This window comes from Sprattus sprattus, assembly GCF_963457725.1.
Source record: "Sprattus sprattus genome assembly, chromosome: 14".
Taxonomy (NCBI): domain Eukaryota; kingdom Metazoa; phylum Chordata; class Actinopteri; order Clupeiformes; family Clupeidae; genus Sprattus; species Sprattus sprattus.
In genome coordinates, this window is record NC_137912.1 from 6,888,235 (window position 1) to 6,903,234 (window position 15,000).

The 15,000-nt window shown below is 44.7% G+C and overlaps 1 protein-coding gene across 1 annotated transcript in view; it reads right to left on the reverse strand.

Annotated features, from left to right (window-relative positions):
- Positions 1-15,000, reverse strand: part of acss3 (acyl-CoA synthetase short chain family member 3) — a gene marked incomplete at both ends in the record, with an annotated part of 53,728 nt that overhangs the window by 29,700 nt on the left and 9,028 nt on the right. The window contains 4 exons of the mRNA XM_080851228.1: positions 2,851-2,954; positions 9,885-10,036; positions 12,047-12,142; positions 12,932-13,012. Coding sequence (XP_080707354.1) covers positions 2,851-2,954; positions 9,885-10,036; positions 12,047-12,142; positions 12,932-13,012 — 433 coding nt within the window. The remainder of the gene's footprint in view (positions 1-2,850; positions 2,955-9,884; positions 10,037-12,046; positions 12,143-12,931; positions 13,013-15,000) is intronic.

Consider the following 15,000-nt stretch of genomic DNA (forward strand, 5'->3'; position numbering starts at 1 on the left):
GCCTCGCTTCCATGTCTCAGGCTTTCTGCTCAAGCCTCTGACAGACGGCAGTTCAGCCTTCACCAGAACTGTTCCCTGTATCTCTTACTATCACTCTTACTACTTGACAGGTGCATTCATGACTAGATTGCACCCAAAAACATGATTAAATATCTTGTATGTTATTATATCATATGTCACCAGTCTTCAGCTCTCAGTATGAAGGCCTGAATGCATAGAAAAAGGCCTCGCAAAGCAATGCGATGTAAATCACACGGCGAAATGAGCAGAATTTAATTCAATTCAAATCTGTGCGAGTGGCTAAAGAGAATCAACACATTAGCAGTCATTATAGCCGGCGTCGAGCCAAAATGGAGGCAAAATGGCCCTCTCATTAGTGGACAAACAATTATGGTGCCTTATGATGCAGGGGGGGGGGGGGGACACGGAAACAATACAGCACACACACACACACACACACACACACACACACACACACACACACACACTTATCTTCTATTCAATTATGGTGCCTTATGATGCAGGGGGGGGGGGGCACGGAAACAATACAGCATACAGAGTGAACGAGTGCTTTCTGTGGCGGTGATTTATTTTGGGAAAGGAGGAAGGAGAGGGGAGACGGGGGAGTGCGAGACAGTGGTGGGGGCTTTGAGAGCTCATTTACACCGGCAGCAACAGCAGAAGCATCAGCAGGGCTGGTGCTAATAGATGGGTCACACACACACACACACACACACACACACATGGTATGCACACACACATACACACACACACACACACACACACTATATCCATCATGGATGTGTTGGCCCACACACACCCACCTGCACTGTGAGGAGAGCTAAGCAGGTCTGGGGATTCAACCGCCTTTTCCGTAAACATGGTGGATGAGCAATTTACCAGGAAGACTCTTCATGTGCTTTAGGGATACTCGTAATTACCCGAATGATCATCTGGTTGCTGCTGGTGATTAACATTCAGAGAAATAAGTGCCCTGTATCAGTATTCTTCTGAGCACTAGATCTGTTCTCTTCTGAGGTCTCACTATGCTTGTAGTTTGATGGTTTAATCACTGCATCAGCAGGAACTCATTTTATTTGGTTTGCTATGAAGGAGTAGCACCTCAGTGTGGCATCTCCAATGAGATTCATCACATTAAATGGAATAAAGCAGTATATACTTGTAGGAGCCATTTGGGTTCATGTTTTAATCTTGTTTGGGACACTAGATGGCGCTGCACCTTAATTGGGCTCACACAATATAGGTGTGAGAGTTCATGCAGGTATCAGGTGTTGCTTGACGGAGGGAGGGCACACATAGCTTTTCCGATTCATTGTGTCACCAAAGGTCTGTCAATCACATGAATGAGGATGCATGTTTGGATGTATGGACATGTTTTATTGACTAGATTTTATTGTGAGAAATAAAATATCATGACTAAGAAGTGGAACGCAAAGTCTGGAGCGTTATTTTCATCTAAAGAGTAAGCGCGTCAATCAAGTGCTCAGTCAAGTAAGTAAGTAAGTAAGTAAGACTTTATTTAGCAGCAGGAGCAATAAAATATTGGTCAACATCGTATCAGAACCTGATGTTCCGATAGGCTTAAAATATTAAAATATTAAACAATATTTTAGTCAACAATCCCTCTGGGCTTTAAGTGTAGACCTAGCCCATACAATACTTGTACTATTATAATGGTGGCTGTGGGTAAAGCAACTCCTTAAGATGAAGGTTAAGCCATTTCATTTCTGATTGTCAGGATTCAGACGACCGGATGTCATGGGGCCTTGAGTGTAGTACAGTGGAGAGTTTTAGTCAGAGAATACAAGAGTGTGTATGGGAGAGAATACAAGAGTGTGTGTGGGAGAGAATACAAGAGTGTGTATGAGAGAGAATGCAAGAGTGTGTGTGGGAGAGAATACAAGAGTGTGTATGGGAGAGAATACAAGAGTGTGTATGGGAGAGAATACAAGAGTGTGTATGAGAGAGAATACAAGAGTGTGTAGAGAATACAAGAGTGTGTAGAGAATACAAGAGTGTGTATGGGAGAGAATACAAGAGTGTGTAGAGAATACAAGAGTGTGTAGAGAATACAAGAGTGTGTATGGGAGAGAATACAAGAGTGTGTATGGGAGAGAATACAAGAGTGTGTATGAGAGAGAATACAAGAGTGTGTATGGGAGAGAATACAAGAGTGTGTATGGGAGAGAATACAAGAGTGTGTATGGGAGAGAATACAAGAGTGTGTATGGGAGAGAATACAAGAGTGTGTATGAGAGAGAATACAAGAGTGTGTATGGGAGAGAATACAAGAGTGTGTATGGGAGAGAATACAAGAGTGTTTATGGGAGAGAATACAAGAGTGTGTATGGGAGAGAATACAAGAGTGTGTGTGAGAGAGAATACAAGAGTGTTTATGGGAGAGAATACAAGAGTGTGCATGGGAGAGAATACAAGAGTGTGTGTGGGAGAGAATACAAGAGTGTGTATGGGAGAACTCTGGACAGAACAGAGGATAGCCTTCATCCCATCCCCTCAGAACATGGCAAACAAGCCACTACACACAACCAATAGCAATGACACCCCAGAGAGGCAGGGGGAGATAGAGGGCAAGACAATATCTGACCTCCTGTCATTGACTGAGGAAAATATGCCAGGAACACTGGAGATCTACTGCTGAACACTACAGAGCAATTTGTATTGCTGTGTACAGAACTGCATTGAATTTGAATCTGCATTTCAGAGAGACATAAGAGAGATAGAGAGAGATAGAGAGAGAGGGAGAGAGAGAGAGAGAGAGAGAGAGTGAGTGAGAGATAGCGAGAGAGAGAGAGAAAGAGAAAAGCTTACCCGTCTGCCACCAGTGGTCCAACACTGGAACTCTGAAGATCTTCTGGGCCCAATCCAGAGTCTCCACATCGCAACGCTCCCCTGCCAGGAACAAGCTCCGCAGCCTACACACACACACACACACACACACACACACACACACACACACACACACACACAGAGACACAAGAGAGAGGAAGCAGAGAAATTCCTGTGTTTATTTCCGTGGTCGATGATTTCATTCCACAAAGCGTTTGTGTTTTCAAACGCCACAATCGATACTGGAGCAGGGACTTCTGCCATTATAGCCCATTCTGTTGAAGGATGAGGTCATAAAAAAGAAAAACAGATAGAGTTTGCAAGAGACAAAGTAGAGGGGGGGTGGGATGGGGGGGGGGGGGGGGCAGTCCAATACCAATACCCTCCCTGTTGATGTCCATAACAACTCTGTTATACGTAATCACTACGACACCTCAGCAACACGCATAGGCTCACACATATACAAACACACACACACACACACACACACACACACACACACACACACACACACACACACACATACACATACATACACACACACACACACCTGTTCATTACAGCCCATTACTGCAAATAAAAAGCATCATTGTCCTGCCACAATCTAAGAGGTAAAACATCGACACTGACTGGTAGCGTTTACATCATTCCACAGCAGTCTCACAGCGCAAGAAAACGCTTGGGAAACCCTCACACTGCTGACACACAACCTCACACTGCTGACACACACATCTCTTTCCACTCTCCAGCAGCTCAAGACAGACACCCGGAGCGACTGTGTGTGTGTGTGTGTGTGTGTGTGTGTGTGTGTGTGTGTGTGTGAGTACTGCTGATGTAGCCACTGTGTGTGTGTGAGTACTGCTGATGTAGCCACTGTGTGTGTGTGTGTCAGTACTGCTGATGTAGCCAATGTGTGTGTGAGTGTGTGTGTGTGTGAGTACTGCTGATGGAGCCACTGTGTGTGTGTGTGAGTACTGCTGATGTAGCCACTGTGTGTGTGAGTGTGTGTGTGTGTGTGAGTACTGCTGATGGAGCCACTGTGTGTGTGTGTGTGTGAGTACTGCTGTTGTAGCCACTGTGTGTGTGTGAGTGAGTACTGCTGACGAAGCCACTGTGTTTCTCCGAATGGGGGGGGGGGGGATTTATGGATCATAGCTTGTATGTGATACACACATATGTAATCAGGATGCAGAATGATAGAAGTGGATAAACCGTAAATATAAATAAATAAATAAATAAATAGGTACATAAATAACACATAGCTCACATCAGCAGGATTCATGTTTAAAGGATCCGCCTGATGAAGATTTATGATATTTGTGGACCTACTTTATAGAATAAGGCTAATAAAACTGAAGTCACGGATTCAGATCATAAGAGCCTAATCTGGAGATGAAACGTCTGCATTCACATTCAGATTGAAGAGGCTCTGAATAACAAAAATTACAAATGTAATAGGAGCAATGCAAGCGGAAACTATGATCTTTAATTCAGGAACATACTTCAAATTGGCCTTTGCTGGTTTGTTCCTTGGATGAGTTCTTTAAGGGTTTTGTCTTCAAAAACAGAGGCGTCATGTTAGTTCAGCTCTGGGCCAAGTTTAGTGCTTTACGAGCCTTATCGGCTTTACATAGAGATTAAGGCATGATGACATGACTATGCAATACACTTCGACAGGCTGAACTCTGTATGCAATTGCATCTCTCTCCCCCTCTCTCTCTCCGTGTGTTTGACTGTCTGTGTAAGTGCCTGTACTAAAAGTTAATTTTACACACATCATGTGGGTAAAAGGTTCTCCGTCCAAGGCCAGCCCCTTTGAAGACCTTGGCCCTTTTTTTACTGGTGCAGGTGTGAGTGTGTGCTTGCGTGCACTGGCCTTCTCCCCTGGGTAAAGCAACACAGGATGGCTTGCCTCTGATCTCCCACTCTCAATCAACCCTGCCTTCACACCAGCCCTTAAACTGCCTCTGATCTCCCACTCTCAATCAACCCTGCCTTCACACCAGCCCTTAAACTGCCTCTGATCTCCCAGTCTCAATCAACCCTGCCTTCACACCAGCCCTTAAACTGCCTCTGATCTCCCAGTCTCAATCAACCCTGCCTTCACACCAGCCCTTAAACTGCCTCTGATCTCCCAGTCTCAATCAACCCTGCCTTCACACCAGCCCTTAAACTGCCTCTGATCTCCCACTCTCAATCAACCCTGCCTTCACACCAGCCCTTAAACTACCTCTGATCTCCCAGTCTCAATCAACCCTGCCTTCACAACAGCCCTTAAACTGCCTCTGATCTCCCAGTCTCAATCAACCCTGCCTTCACAACAGCCCTTAAACTACCTCTGATCTCCCACTCTCAATCAACCCTGCCTTCACACCAGCCCTTAAACTACCTCTGATCTCCCAGTCTCAATCAACCCTGCCTTCACACCAGCCCTTAAACTGCCTCTGATCTCCCAGTCTCAATCAACCCTGCCTTCACACCAGCCCTTAAACTGCCTCTGATCTCCCAGTCTCAATCAACCCTGCCTTCACACCAGCCCTTAAACTGCCTCTGATCTCCCAGTCTCAACCAACCCTGCCTTCACACCAGCCCTTAAACTGCCTCTGATCTCCCAGTCTCAATCAACCCTGCCTTCACAACAGCCCTTAAACTGCCTCTGAGCTCTGTGTTGGCGCCCCCCGACTTGAACAGGCTGAGCACGTCTCTGGCTCTCGAACACGTTTTACGGGAGTCATTGGCAGCGCTTTCATCAAGTCTGACATCCTTCTGCTGTATCTATGGATTACAAAACTGATAAGCCTGATAATGTATCGACTCATGTTGAGGGAATATTTCAATTGCTGGCAGCATAGTGCCATCCCAATTGAGCCCACAAGGAAAAAACTATTTTAAAAAATTGCCATTGTAATTCCGTTGGTAAAACGCCTTTCTTTCCCATACAAAAGGTATGAAATGTCTACAAGCTTAGTAATTGAGTATATGAGCCTGGTGAAGATGTAGACACACAGATTGTTTTCACATCTTATCTTTAGATTAAAGGGGTGGAAAAGCATTTAACTGTTCTCATTTAAATTCTGTGAGCTTCTGCAACAGGAACAAATGTACAAACACAAAAGTGAAACGCTGCATATTAATCTTCCCCTTACCCTTTAGTAATTCTCAAATAATGTAGCTTTCTAACAGCTTGTTCTTAGAGTTAAATAAGGTTTCAAAACCTTGAAGGTCACTTGTGCCCTCCCTACCTCTCCCTCTCTCCCAGCCTTCGATGTTATTTGCAATAACACACTCCCTCTTTCCAATGAGTATTTCTGAATAACTACAAGACTCATTCCTGCTGGTCAACTATAGCATCTGACTTGGGGAATTTGGCCCAAGACTGAAACCTCAGGACAATTTTCAGTTTGTTGTAATTGAAAGCTAATCATCATACTGATCTATTATTAGACATTCAATTGCTGGTCTTTTGCTTCTTTGGTAAGAAAATAAAAACATGACCTCAGGATGACCCGACTACCCAAATCTGGTGTGCAGCAGTAGGTCACTACTGTGAATGGCCTCTATGAGAGCGTGAGATGCTTCTGTGTGGTGCCGACACAACACAAACACACACACACACACACACACCATATACACACACACACACACACACACACACACCATACACAAACACACACCATACACACAAAACACACACACACACCATACACACACACACACCACACACACACACACACACACACACACACACACACACACACCCACCATACACACACACACACACACACACACACTTCTGTGTGGTGCCTACACAAAAGGAAGCTTCCGGCAGCTCACAGGCCAGGCCTCGAGCTGAACACAAAGAGCAGGGAGGAGAGAGGAGATAAAGGGAGACAAGTGGAGCACATGGCTATCGGGAGGCTGGAGTCTCCACAGTCCTGTTCTTGCCTGGAGTGCAGGTCAGACGTGGAAGCAGATTAGCGCTGTCTGCCACCTCACACTCCAGGCAGTGGAAGGGTATCAGGACTGGGAAGGGTTGCCCTAAGCCTTCAGCCGAGACAAGTTCCTCCTTAACACTTAAACCATACACACACACACACACACACACACACACACACTGATACACACACTGATACACACGTACGCGTGTTTGTGATCTAAACATCACCTGAGGTCACCATTTCACACACACACACACACACACACACACACACACACACACACACACACACACACACACACACACACACACGTGTTTGTGATCTAAACATCACCTGAGGTCACCATTTCTTACAGAAGCTGCTGTATTCAGCGAACAGGCTGCATTGCCGTGTATTTTATTCTTGTCAGAGTTACAAGCTCAGCCATCCTCAGGGACATTTTTGACAGCGGAACCTGGTTAAACGAAAACTGAATCCGTTACAAAACTGCATGGATGTCATTGAGACCTCAGTACCACCACAAAAACTCCCAGCCAAGTCCTGCTTTTGTTTCTTTCATCTTTAAATATGTATTGCCTTCTGCCTATGGTAGTTTCCATATAAATAAATATCACAGCGTGCATCAACTTAGATTAATGTATTTCTCAACATCAAACCAGAATGACTAAACCTTTCCCTACCTTCGTTCTGCAAGCAACAGCCCACAGATTCACTATAATACCTCGCAAGTCAAACGTAAAGATTAACCCCAATAAGGCATCATCATCTGCAATTAAAAAAAAATTAAAAAAATCAGCAAAACATGACCTGGCTCTAAATTCTACCCATGATACAGTATAAGTACAAATACTTATTTTCTGCATCAAATGCAAATAAAGTCATAAACGTTATAAATGCAGTTTTCTGGATTTTTTTTTGTTGGTATTCTGTTTCTCACATTTAAAATACACCTACCATTACAATTCTAGATCACACATTTCTTTGCAAGTGGCCAAACTTGTGAAATCGGCAGGGTTTCAAATACTAATTTTCCCCACTGTATATCCCCAAGAACAACTGGATTTGTCCTTTGCTAATCCTTAATCTTGTGGTATCAATATCAGAGGGCAACGCACACAAGCTTTAACCAGGCATCCTCACACACACACACACACACACACACACACACACACACGCTTTAACCAGGCATCCTCCTGTGCTTCTCATCAGTGCAGCATGACCGTCTGCCGACTACCTTTACCCCCCATTATCTCCTCTCCCTCCCAGGGCCAGCCAGGAGAGCATTTCTCATTATGGGAATCAGTGAAGGGAGCGAGAGTGTGTGTGTGTGTGTGTGTGTGTGTGTGTGTGTGGATGATTTAATGCCGGCTTAATGAGCTGGCCGTCGCTGGATCGGTGTCAGCACAACTGCAGAGGCTGCGAGCCACAATTACGGCGGGTAATGAGAACACAAGATGCGCGAGCGATGGGCCTTGTCGGGAACAAACGCCGATCGCAGACGCAGACGGAGTGTGTGTGTCAGGGTCGGCGGGGTCAGGTGGGACTGTTAGAACCACGCCGCCGTTACAGATGGACCAGGAGCGAAGAGAGATGACGGGGCGTGGTGAGCATGAAGGTAAGGCTTGCTTGGAGCAAAGGAGTACAAATTCAACATTAGCAAAACAGCATTATGACCTAGCCCCAAAGACCATGGTTCTTCTTAATCAAAGAAAAAACTGAAGATGCTCTTAGTTAGCTGCTTTTATTCCCAAAGTTGGCAGCATCAAGGCACTGAAGGAAAGCACCCTAGCGATTCAGTGGGTGCAAAATAATTGGCGAACAGATGCCCATGTATTTTGGAAGTTTCCTAACTCATTGAAACAGAATTGGCAATTCACAGACCCAAAGAGAATATCAGATGCAGTTTCTCTCAAGCCATCTATTTTCATGATCCCGATCAGCCGAAGCTAAATCCAATTTTTTAAAGTATGAAAAAACACCCGCCTTAAGATCACTTCAGTTAAACCACATTAAGTTCCCATACAACAACCCCTCCTGGCACTGAGTGTGACTGAAACACACTCTAAACAACAACACTGAGGATAACAACAACAGTGCTGAAGTAACACTCCAGGGTTCACCTTCTGGAAGGTGTCGTTAAACAACTACCACAGTTAAATGATAAGGAGTGTCAATTTGAACACTATTTCGCCATGGTTACCATGGTGGTTGCTCAACGACACTTTCAGGAAACGCAGTCCTCAACAGCTGCTTGGTAAATCGCTCCTAAATGAGCAGATGGTGCACTGAGCCTTAACTAGAGACACGTTCACTAGGGAAAGGACACCTGAGCACAGATATAATAGAATAGAATATATTTATTTATTAATAAATATATTTTAACGAAATTAAGGTAGCAGCTCTTAGACACAAAAACAATAAAAATACAGATTGAACATATATACAGTATATAGGCATATTTACACTATAAAAACCCAAGACATATAACACAACAGAGAGACAAATACAGGTCCGTTTTTTGCATTGTTAAGTGCTATTACGGCTTTGGGATAAAAGCTGTTTCTCAGCCTTTCTGTGTTTTTGCAGATGGGGCTGCCTGGAGAGGAAGAGTCACCTAAATAGAGGTTTACTTGTCAAAGAAGGATGCCTGGGTGATTAACTGGTAATAGTTTAAAAAATGATTTGTGCTAACTGAGAAGAGGTTTACCTTGTAAAGTGGAGGCTTTGAGCGAAAAAAAAAAACATGTTTACATGGGGAGAGGGGACAGGTGTGTGTGTGTGTGTGTGTGTGTGTGTGTGTGTGTGGGTCACCGGAGCTAACGATTACCTGGGGAAGGCAACTGCAAACTGCAAACCACAAACCTTTAAAAGTGTATTTGTGGTAGGGGGTTCCCCCGAGAGGGTTAACTGGGAAGTTGTTTGTCAGGTGTGGGAGGTTTCCCCTGGGGGATGTCCTACCTGTGTAGGGGGTACTGTGTTCCCCTGGGGGATGTCCTACCTGTGTAGGGGGTACTGTGTTCCCCTGGGAGATGTCCTACCTGTGTAGGGGGTACTGTGTTCCCCTGGGGGATGTCCTACCTGTGTAGGGGGTACTGTGTCCCTCTGGATGCCTGGGGGTCTTGTTGACGGATGGCTCGTATGGCCGTGGGCGCTGTGAACATAGAGGACACTCCGTGCTCCGAGAGCACACGGAAAAATGCCCCCGAGTCTGGAGTCCCCACAGGTTTACCCTACACACACACACACACACACAAGGGGACACACACAAACACTCAGACACACCACACTCACAAGCACACATCTATATACTGTACAGCAAATGCATACAGATATAAACCTTTATAAACACAATATAGATTCCTTTGCCTATTAAAAAAGAAATATGATCCATAGTTCTTATAAAATACAACTAGTTCAGCCTGTCCGAAGGGAGAAACCACTCTTACTCGACAGGTGCATTAATGACTAGATTGCACCCAAAAACATGATTATAAGTCTTTGCCCGAGTTATTATTTGTCTGAGATCAAAACTAAGTGAGTTCCACAGGCCGATTTCGCAATAATTCCGTGGCCTGAGTTGTTTGCTTAACTACTCGTCATTTCCGCCTTGGATAGCAACAGAGAGAAAACAAATCTATCTAACCTTTTAGTTTGCAGGTGCAGAATTTCAATGAGCAAACAATCTTATACAGAGATCAGCGTTCACTGAAAAGCAATCAAATCATTGTCAAACGCGACTAAAGGAACTGGACACAACCGACCCGAAGACCAAAAGTTCAGAATGGGAACTTTCACCAGGAATAAGACACTCTCAGTGCTAATTGCACTGTAACACTCTACCCTGCAACTATTGATGCACCTCAATGTACAGTATATATATATATATTGCTTTTTTAATTTACTCAGGGATATTAATGTATCTATTTATTAATAATAATAATTAATTTAATTTTTAACACACTTTTCATTCAAAAGAATCTCATAGTGCCTATTCAAAAGAATCTCTGTTAATCCTGTTAATGGTCTATTAATTGTTATTTATAATTATTTAGCTGTGGTAGTCAATGTGCACAGCAAATTAAGCATTTAGCTGTCTGATGCTGCCTCGTCTCGTCTCGTTGTTTTGGTCACAATGACAATAAAGTACTTTGAACTTGAACTAATTCCAAGGGTCTAATTGACTCTAATTCTCGAAAGTGAATTTCAATGTGCAGGGAAAGAAAGTCCCTCTTTCCTTCATTTCCTGCCCAGCTAAATCTCTGCCTCTGCTGAATAACAGGGCAGGAGAGAGTCTCAGTACTGAAAGCGGATGGCAGGGTGACCCAAAACAAACAACACAGTCTGAGATAAAAGTCTTGTGATTAAAGCCCGATAACGAATTCAACCCCCAGCGCAAATGTGCCACCACCGCCAGGGAACACTGCACTAATAAGAGGCATCTGTGCCGGTGGGCGATTTCAATCCACTGGGGACCGCAACACAAACAGGCCTACTCCTCCATTCATCCAGATAATGTCATCATTCAGACGGAGAACCCTATTTTAGGAGGCAGGGGACAGTGGACTACTCATGATGAATATGGACTGGGCTATTTCTGAGATGGTAATCGGATATGGGTATGGGAACCACACATACACCCACACTGAGAGAGAGATAGCGAGAGAGAGAGAAAGAAAGAAAGAAAGAAAGAGAGAGAGAGAGAGAGAGAGAGAGGTCTTGGGCTCTTGTGATAAGTGGATACAGAACTTGTCCTTGAGGCTTCAAAAGGAGTGGCTTGCGCTATGAAAGTATCTGAGTAAGTGAAGCCCAGAGCATTATTGAACAGATGGAGAGAGAAAGAGAAGGAGAGAGAAGAAGAGCGAGAGACACACAGAGGAAAAGATGGAGAGCGATAGATCAAAACAACGAGGGAGAAAGGAAGACGATATGAGAGAAACAGAGAGAGAAGGAGACGGAAGGAGAGGGAAAGAGAGAAGGAGAGAGATATGGAGAGAAGGAGAGAGAGAGTGAGAGACACATGCTGAGAGAGAGATGCTTTGTGTCAGAGAGAGAGAGAGAGACAGAGAGGGAGAGAGAAAGAGAGAGAGATGTGTGTAAGAGAGAGAGGTCATTAAGAGTCTAAGCCCCCCCCCCCACACACACACACACATTTCTCCCCACCATGCTTCTGGCAGTAAAATGACTGATTGTGACTAGTCCACAGTTCACATGTTAAGAGTGGGAGACCAAACAATACTCACCTCATAGATAATGGTGGTGTTGCCATGGAGAAGAGGGGCGTAGCAGATGTAGGAGTGGCCAACCACCCAGCCGAGGTCTGATGCCGCCCACCACACCTGAGGGAGAGAGAGACCAAGAGAGAGAGAGAGAACAAGAGAGAGAGAATGCAAATTGTGTTTTTTTGTCATGCCAATAAAGCTGAATTGAAATTGAAATTGAGAGAGAGAGACCAAGAGAGAGAGAGACCAAGACAGAGAGAGAGAGAGAGTGCCGTGGTGTCATATTACACATTAAGTAGCAGACAGTAACGCATGCACTTATGCCTCAACTGGTACCTCTAAAAGCATTGAAGCCATAGACAGGAGCAGTCTCCCTCATTGTTTTGATATGTCTCTGTCCATCTTTCCCTCTGTGTGTGTGTGTGTGTGTGTGTGTGTGTGTGTATCTCTTGACAGGAACAGATAAGTGAGGCACATGCATAGATAATAATCCACGCGTGCGATACTCAGTGTGCACTAGGTGGACTGATAACTACTAAAGGTGCTCTCTGTGTTTGGGACTCTTAATCTGTCCCCTGTTAGCTCATCCATTAAATTACTGCACTGATCCGAGTTCAGGGCCTCAAGCCAAAATAGTCAGGTCCCCGTTAGGGTGCATCAAAATACACATTTCCAGCATATTGATCTGTCTGGGTGCTCAAAGTGTTACCATCCATGCAAAAACAATAAATGCAAAACATCTAAATCTCAATGAATTTTCCCAACACTTTGCAAAAGTCATTTTTATGTGTGTCCGAAGGTTTGTGTTGCACATGTACAAAATCCTGCAAAGGAAATGAATACTGCCCTGTATAGAGCTGTAGTTTATATAAATCCACACATCACGAGCGCATCCCAGTGTCTTACCTCTCCAGGACTGAGTCCATACACATTGGACATGGTCCAGTTCAGCATGACTGCGTAGCCGGCCGTATCCCTGACGATGCCCTGGGCAAGGAGAAGAATCAGCATGCGAGTCATACACACATGTAAACATTCCCCCAGGCACTTCGGGGGCGATGTTCCACTTAAAGATGCTGTCAGCGATTCACTTCGAAAAAAAATTGTTGATTTTTCAGCTCAGCAGCCAATCGAATTGCACCCCAGCCAACCCATTGGCTGGGATTGTTCATGGCTCCGTCCGAGCTACTGTGTTTGTTTACAGCAGCAGCACTTTGTATGACCTCCAGAGTTTTTGAGCAAAAACACTGAATGGACAGCTACAGGACGTGACGAGCAATTTGATGAATCTGACAAAACATTTATGGGAGGGGGGCACTGTGGCGCCATCAGTAGCCCCGACCACATTCGGGATTGTTGCCCATGGAGGACACAGGTTCGATTCCGGCCTGATGTCATTTCTCTGTGTTTTTCCCCACCTCTTCTCCCTCTCATTTCCTGTTCCACTCTTCACTTCAACTATTGATTAAAGGCCAAAAAGCCCCAAAATAAATCTTAAAAAAAAAAAAAAAAGTTTATGGGATAAGAATCGCGAAATGCACCTTTTACGTCACTTCCTTAACACTAATAAAATGATCAGTGTGTGTATTATAACATGCAGATGTGTAGGGTAAAGTCGCTATATCAACATTTCATGTTGATACACACCTTACGGACATAGCTAACTTAAGTTTAAGTTGAATAGTTATTTATCAGCGCTCTGGATGAATCCTCAAATAGATGCGTGCACAGGGATCAGTGTTGCCAACTTAGCGACTTTGTCTCTATATCTGGCGACTTTTCAGACCCCCTTGGCGACTTTATAAGCAAAAAGCGACTAGCGACAAATCTAGCGCCTTTTTTTTAAGTCATTTGTTGGATTATTGTGTTGACAAAGTACTGTGAAAGCATCTTGCATATCCTGTTCTGCAGTTCACGTAACAACTGATCTCACGAGAGCTGAGAACAGCAAGGGCTGTCATTGTCTCCTCTCCACTCACACAACGCCTGCACAGCCAGTCTGGCTAAATTAATAACAGCAAAATATTAGAGCTTTGTATTCGCGGGAAAAATATTAATGTAACCGTGCTCAGAATGGCATATTGTGCGCATGCGCAAATTAGTTGAATGCGTCATCTAGCGACTTCTGGCGACTTTTCGGAGAGCTAACAGCTACTTTCCTCACAGAAAAGTTGGCAACACTGACAGGGATTTGTTCCTCCCGCAAGGCAATTTGATGATATGCCAACAAACTCAGGCCAACTCTCCATCAGAGGAAGAAGTAGCTGATCACAAATCCACCTGGCAAATGAACGCTGTAGGCATGAAGTAACCTCCACCCTACTCACAGCACTGGTACTGAAGGCATGAAGTAACCTCCACCCTACTCACAGCACTGGTACTGAAGGCATGAAGTAACCTCCATCCTACTCACAGCTCTGGTACTGAAGGCATGAAGTAACCTCCACCCTACTCACAGCACTGGTACTGAAGGCATGAAGTAACCTCCATCCTACTCACAGCACTGGTACTGAAGGCATGAAGTAACCTCCATCCTACTCACAGCACTGGTACTGAAGGCATGAAGTAACCTCCACCCTACTCACAGCACTGGTACTGAAGGCATGAAGTAACCTCCACCCTACTCACAGCACTGGTACTGAGGGATGGCGGAGGCTTGTGTGAGAAAAATTTTATTTGCGGTCGTGCAAATGTAAATAAACCACCCTAGGGTGTGTGTGGCTTGGCCGGTGCCGTATATATCTCCAGGATGTGTGTGAGAGCCAGTATGTGAACGTGTGTGTGTGTTTGTGTATAAGAGAGAGAGAGAGACAGTGTGTGTGTGTGTGTGTGTGTGAGTGTGGGTGTGTGTGTGTGAGTGTGGGAGCCAGTGTGTGCATGTGTTGGAGCCAGTGTGTGTGTGTGTGAGAGAGAGAGAGACAGTGTGTGTGTGTGTGTGTGTGTGAGCCAGTGTGTGTGTTGGAGCCAGTGTGTGT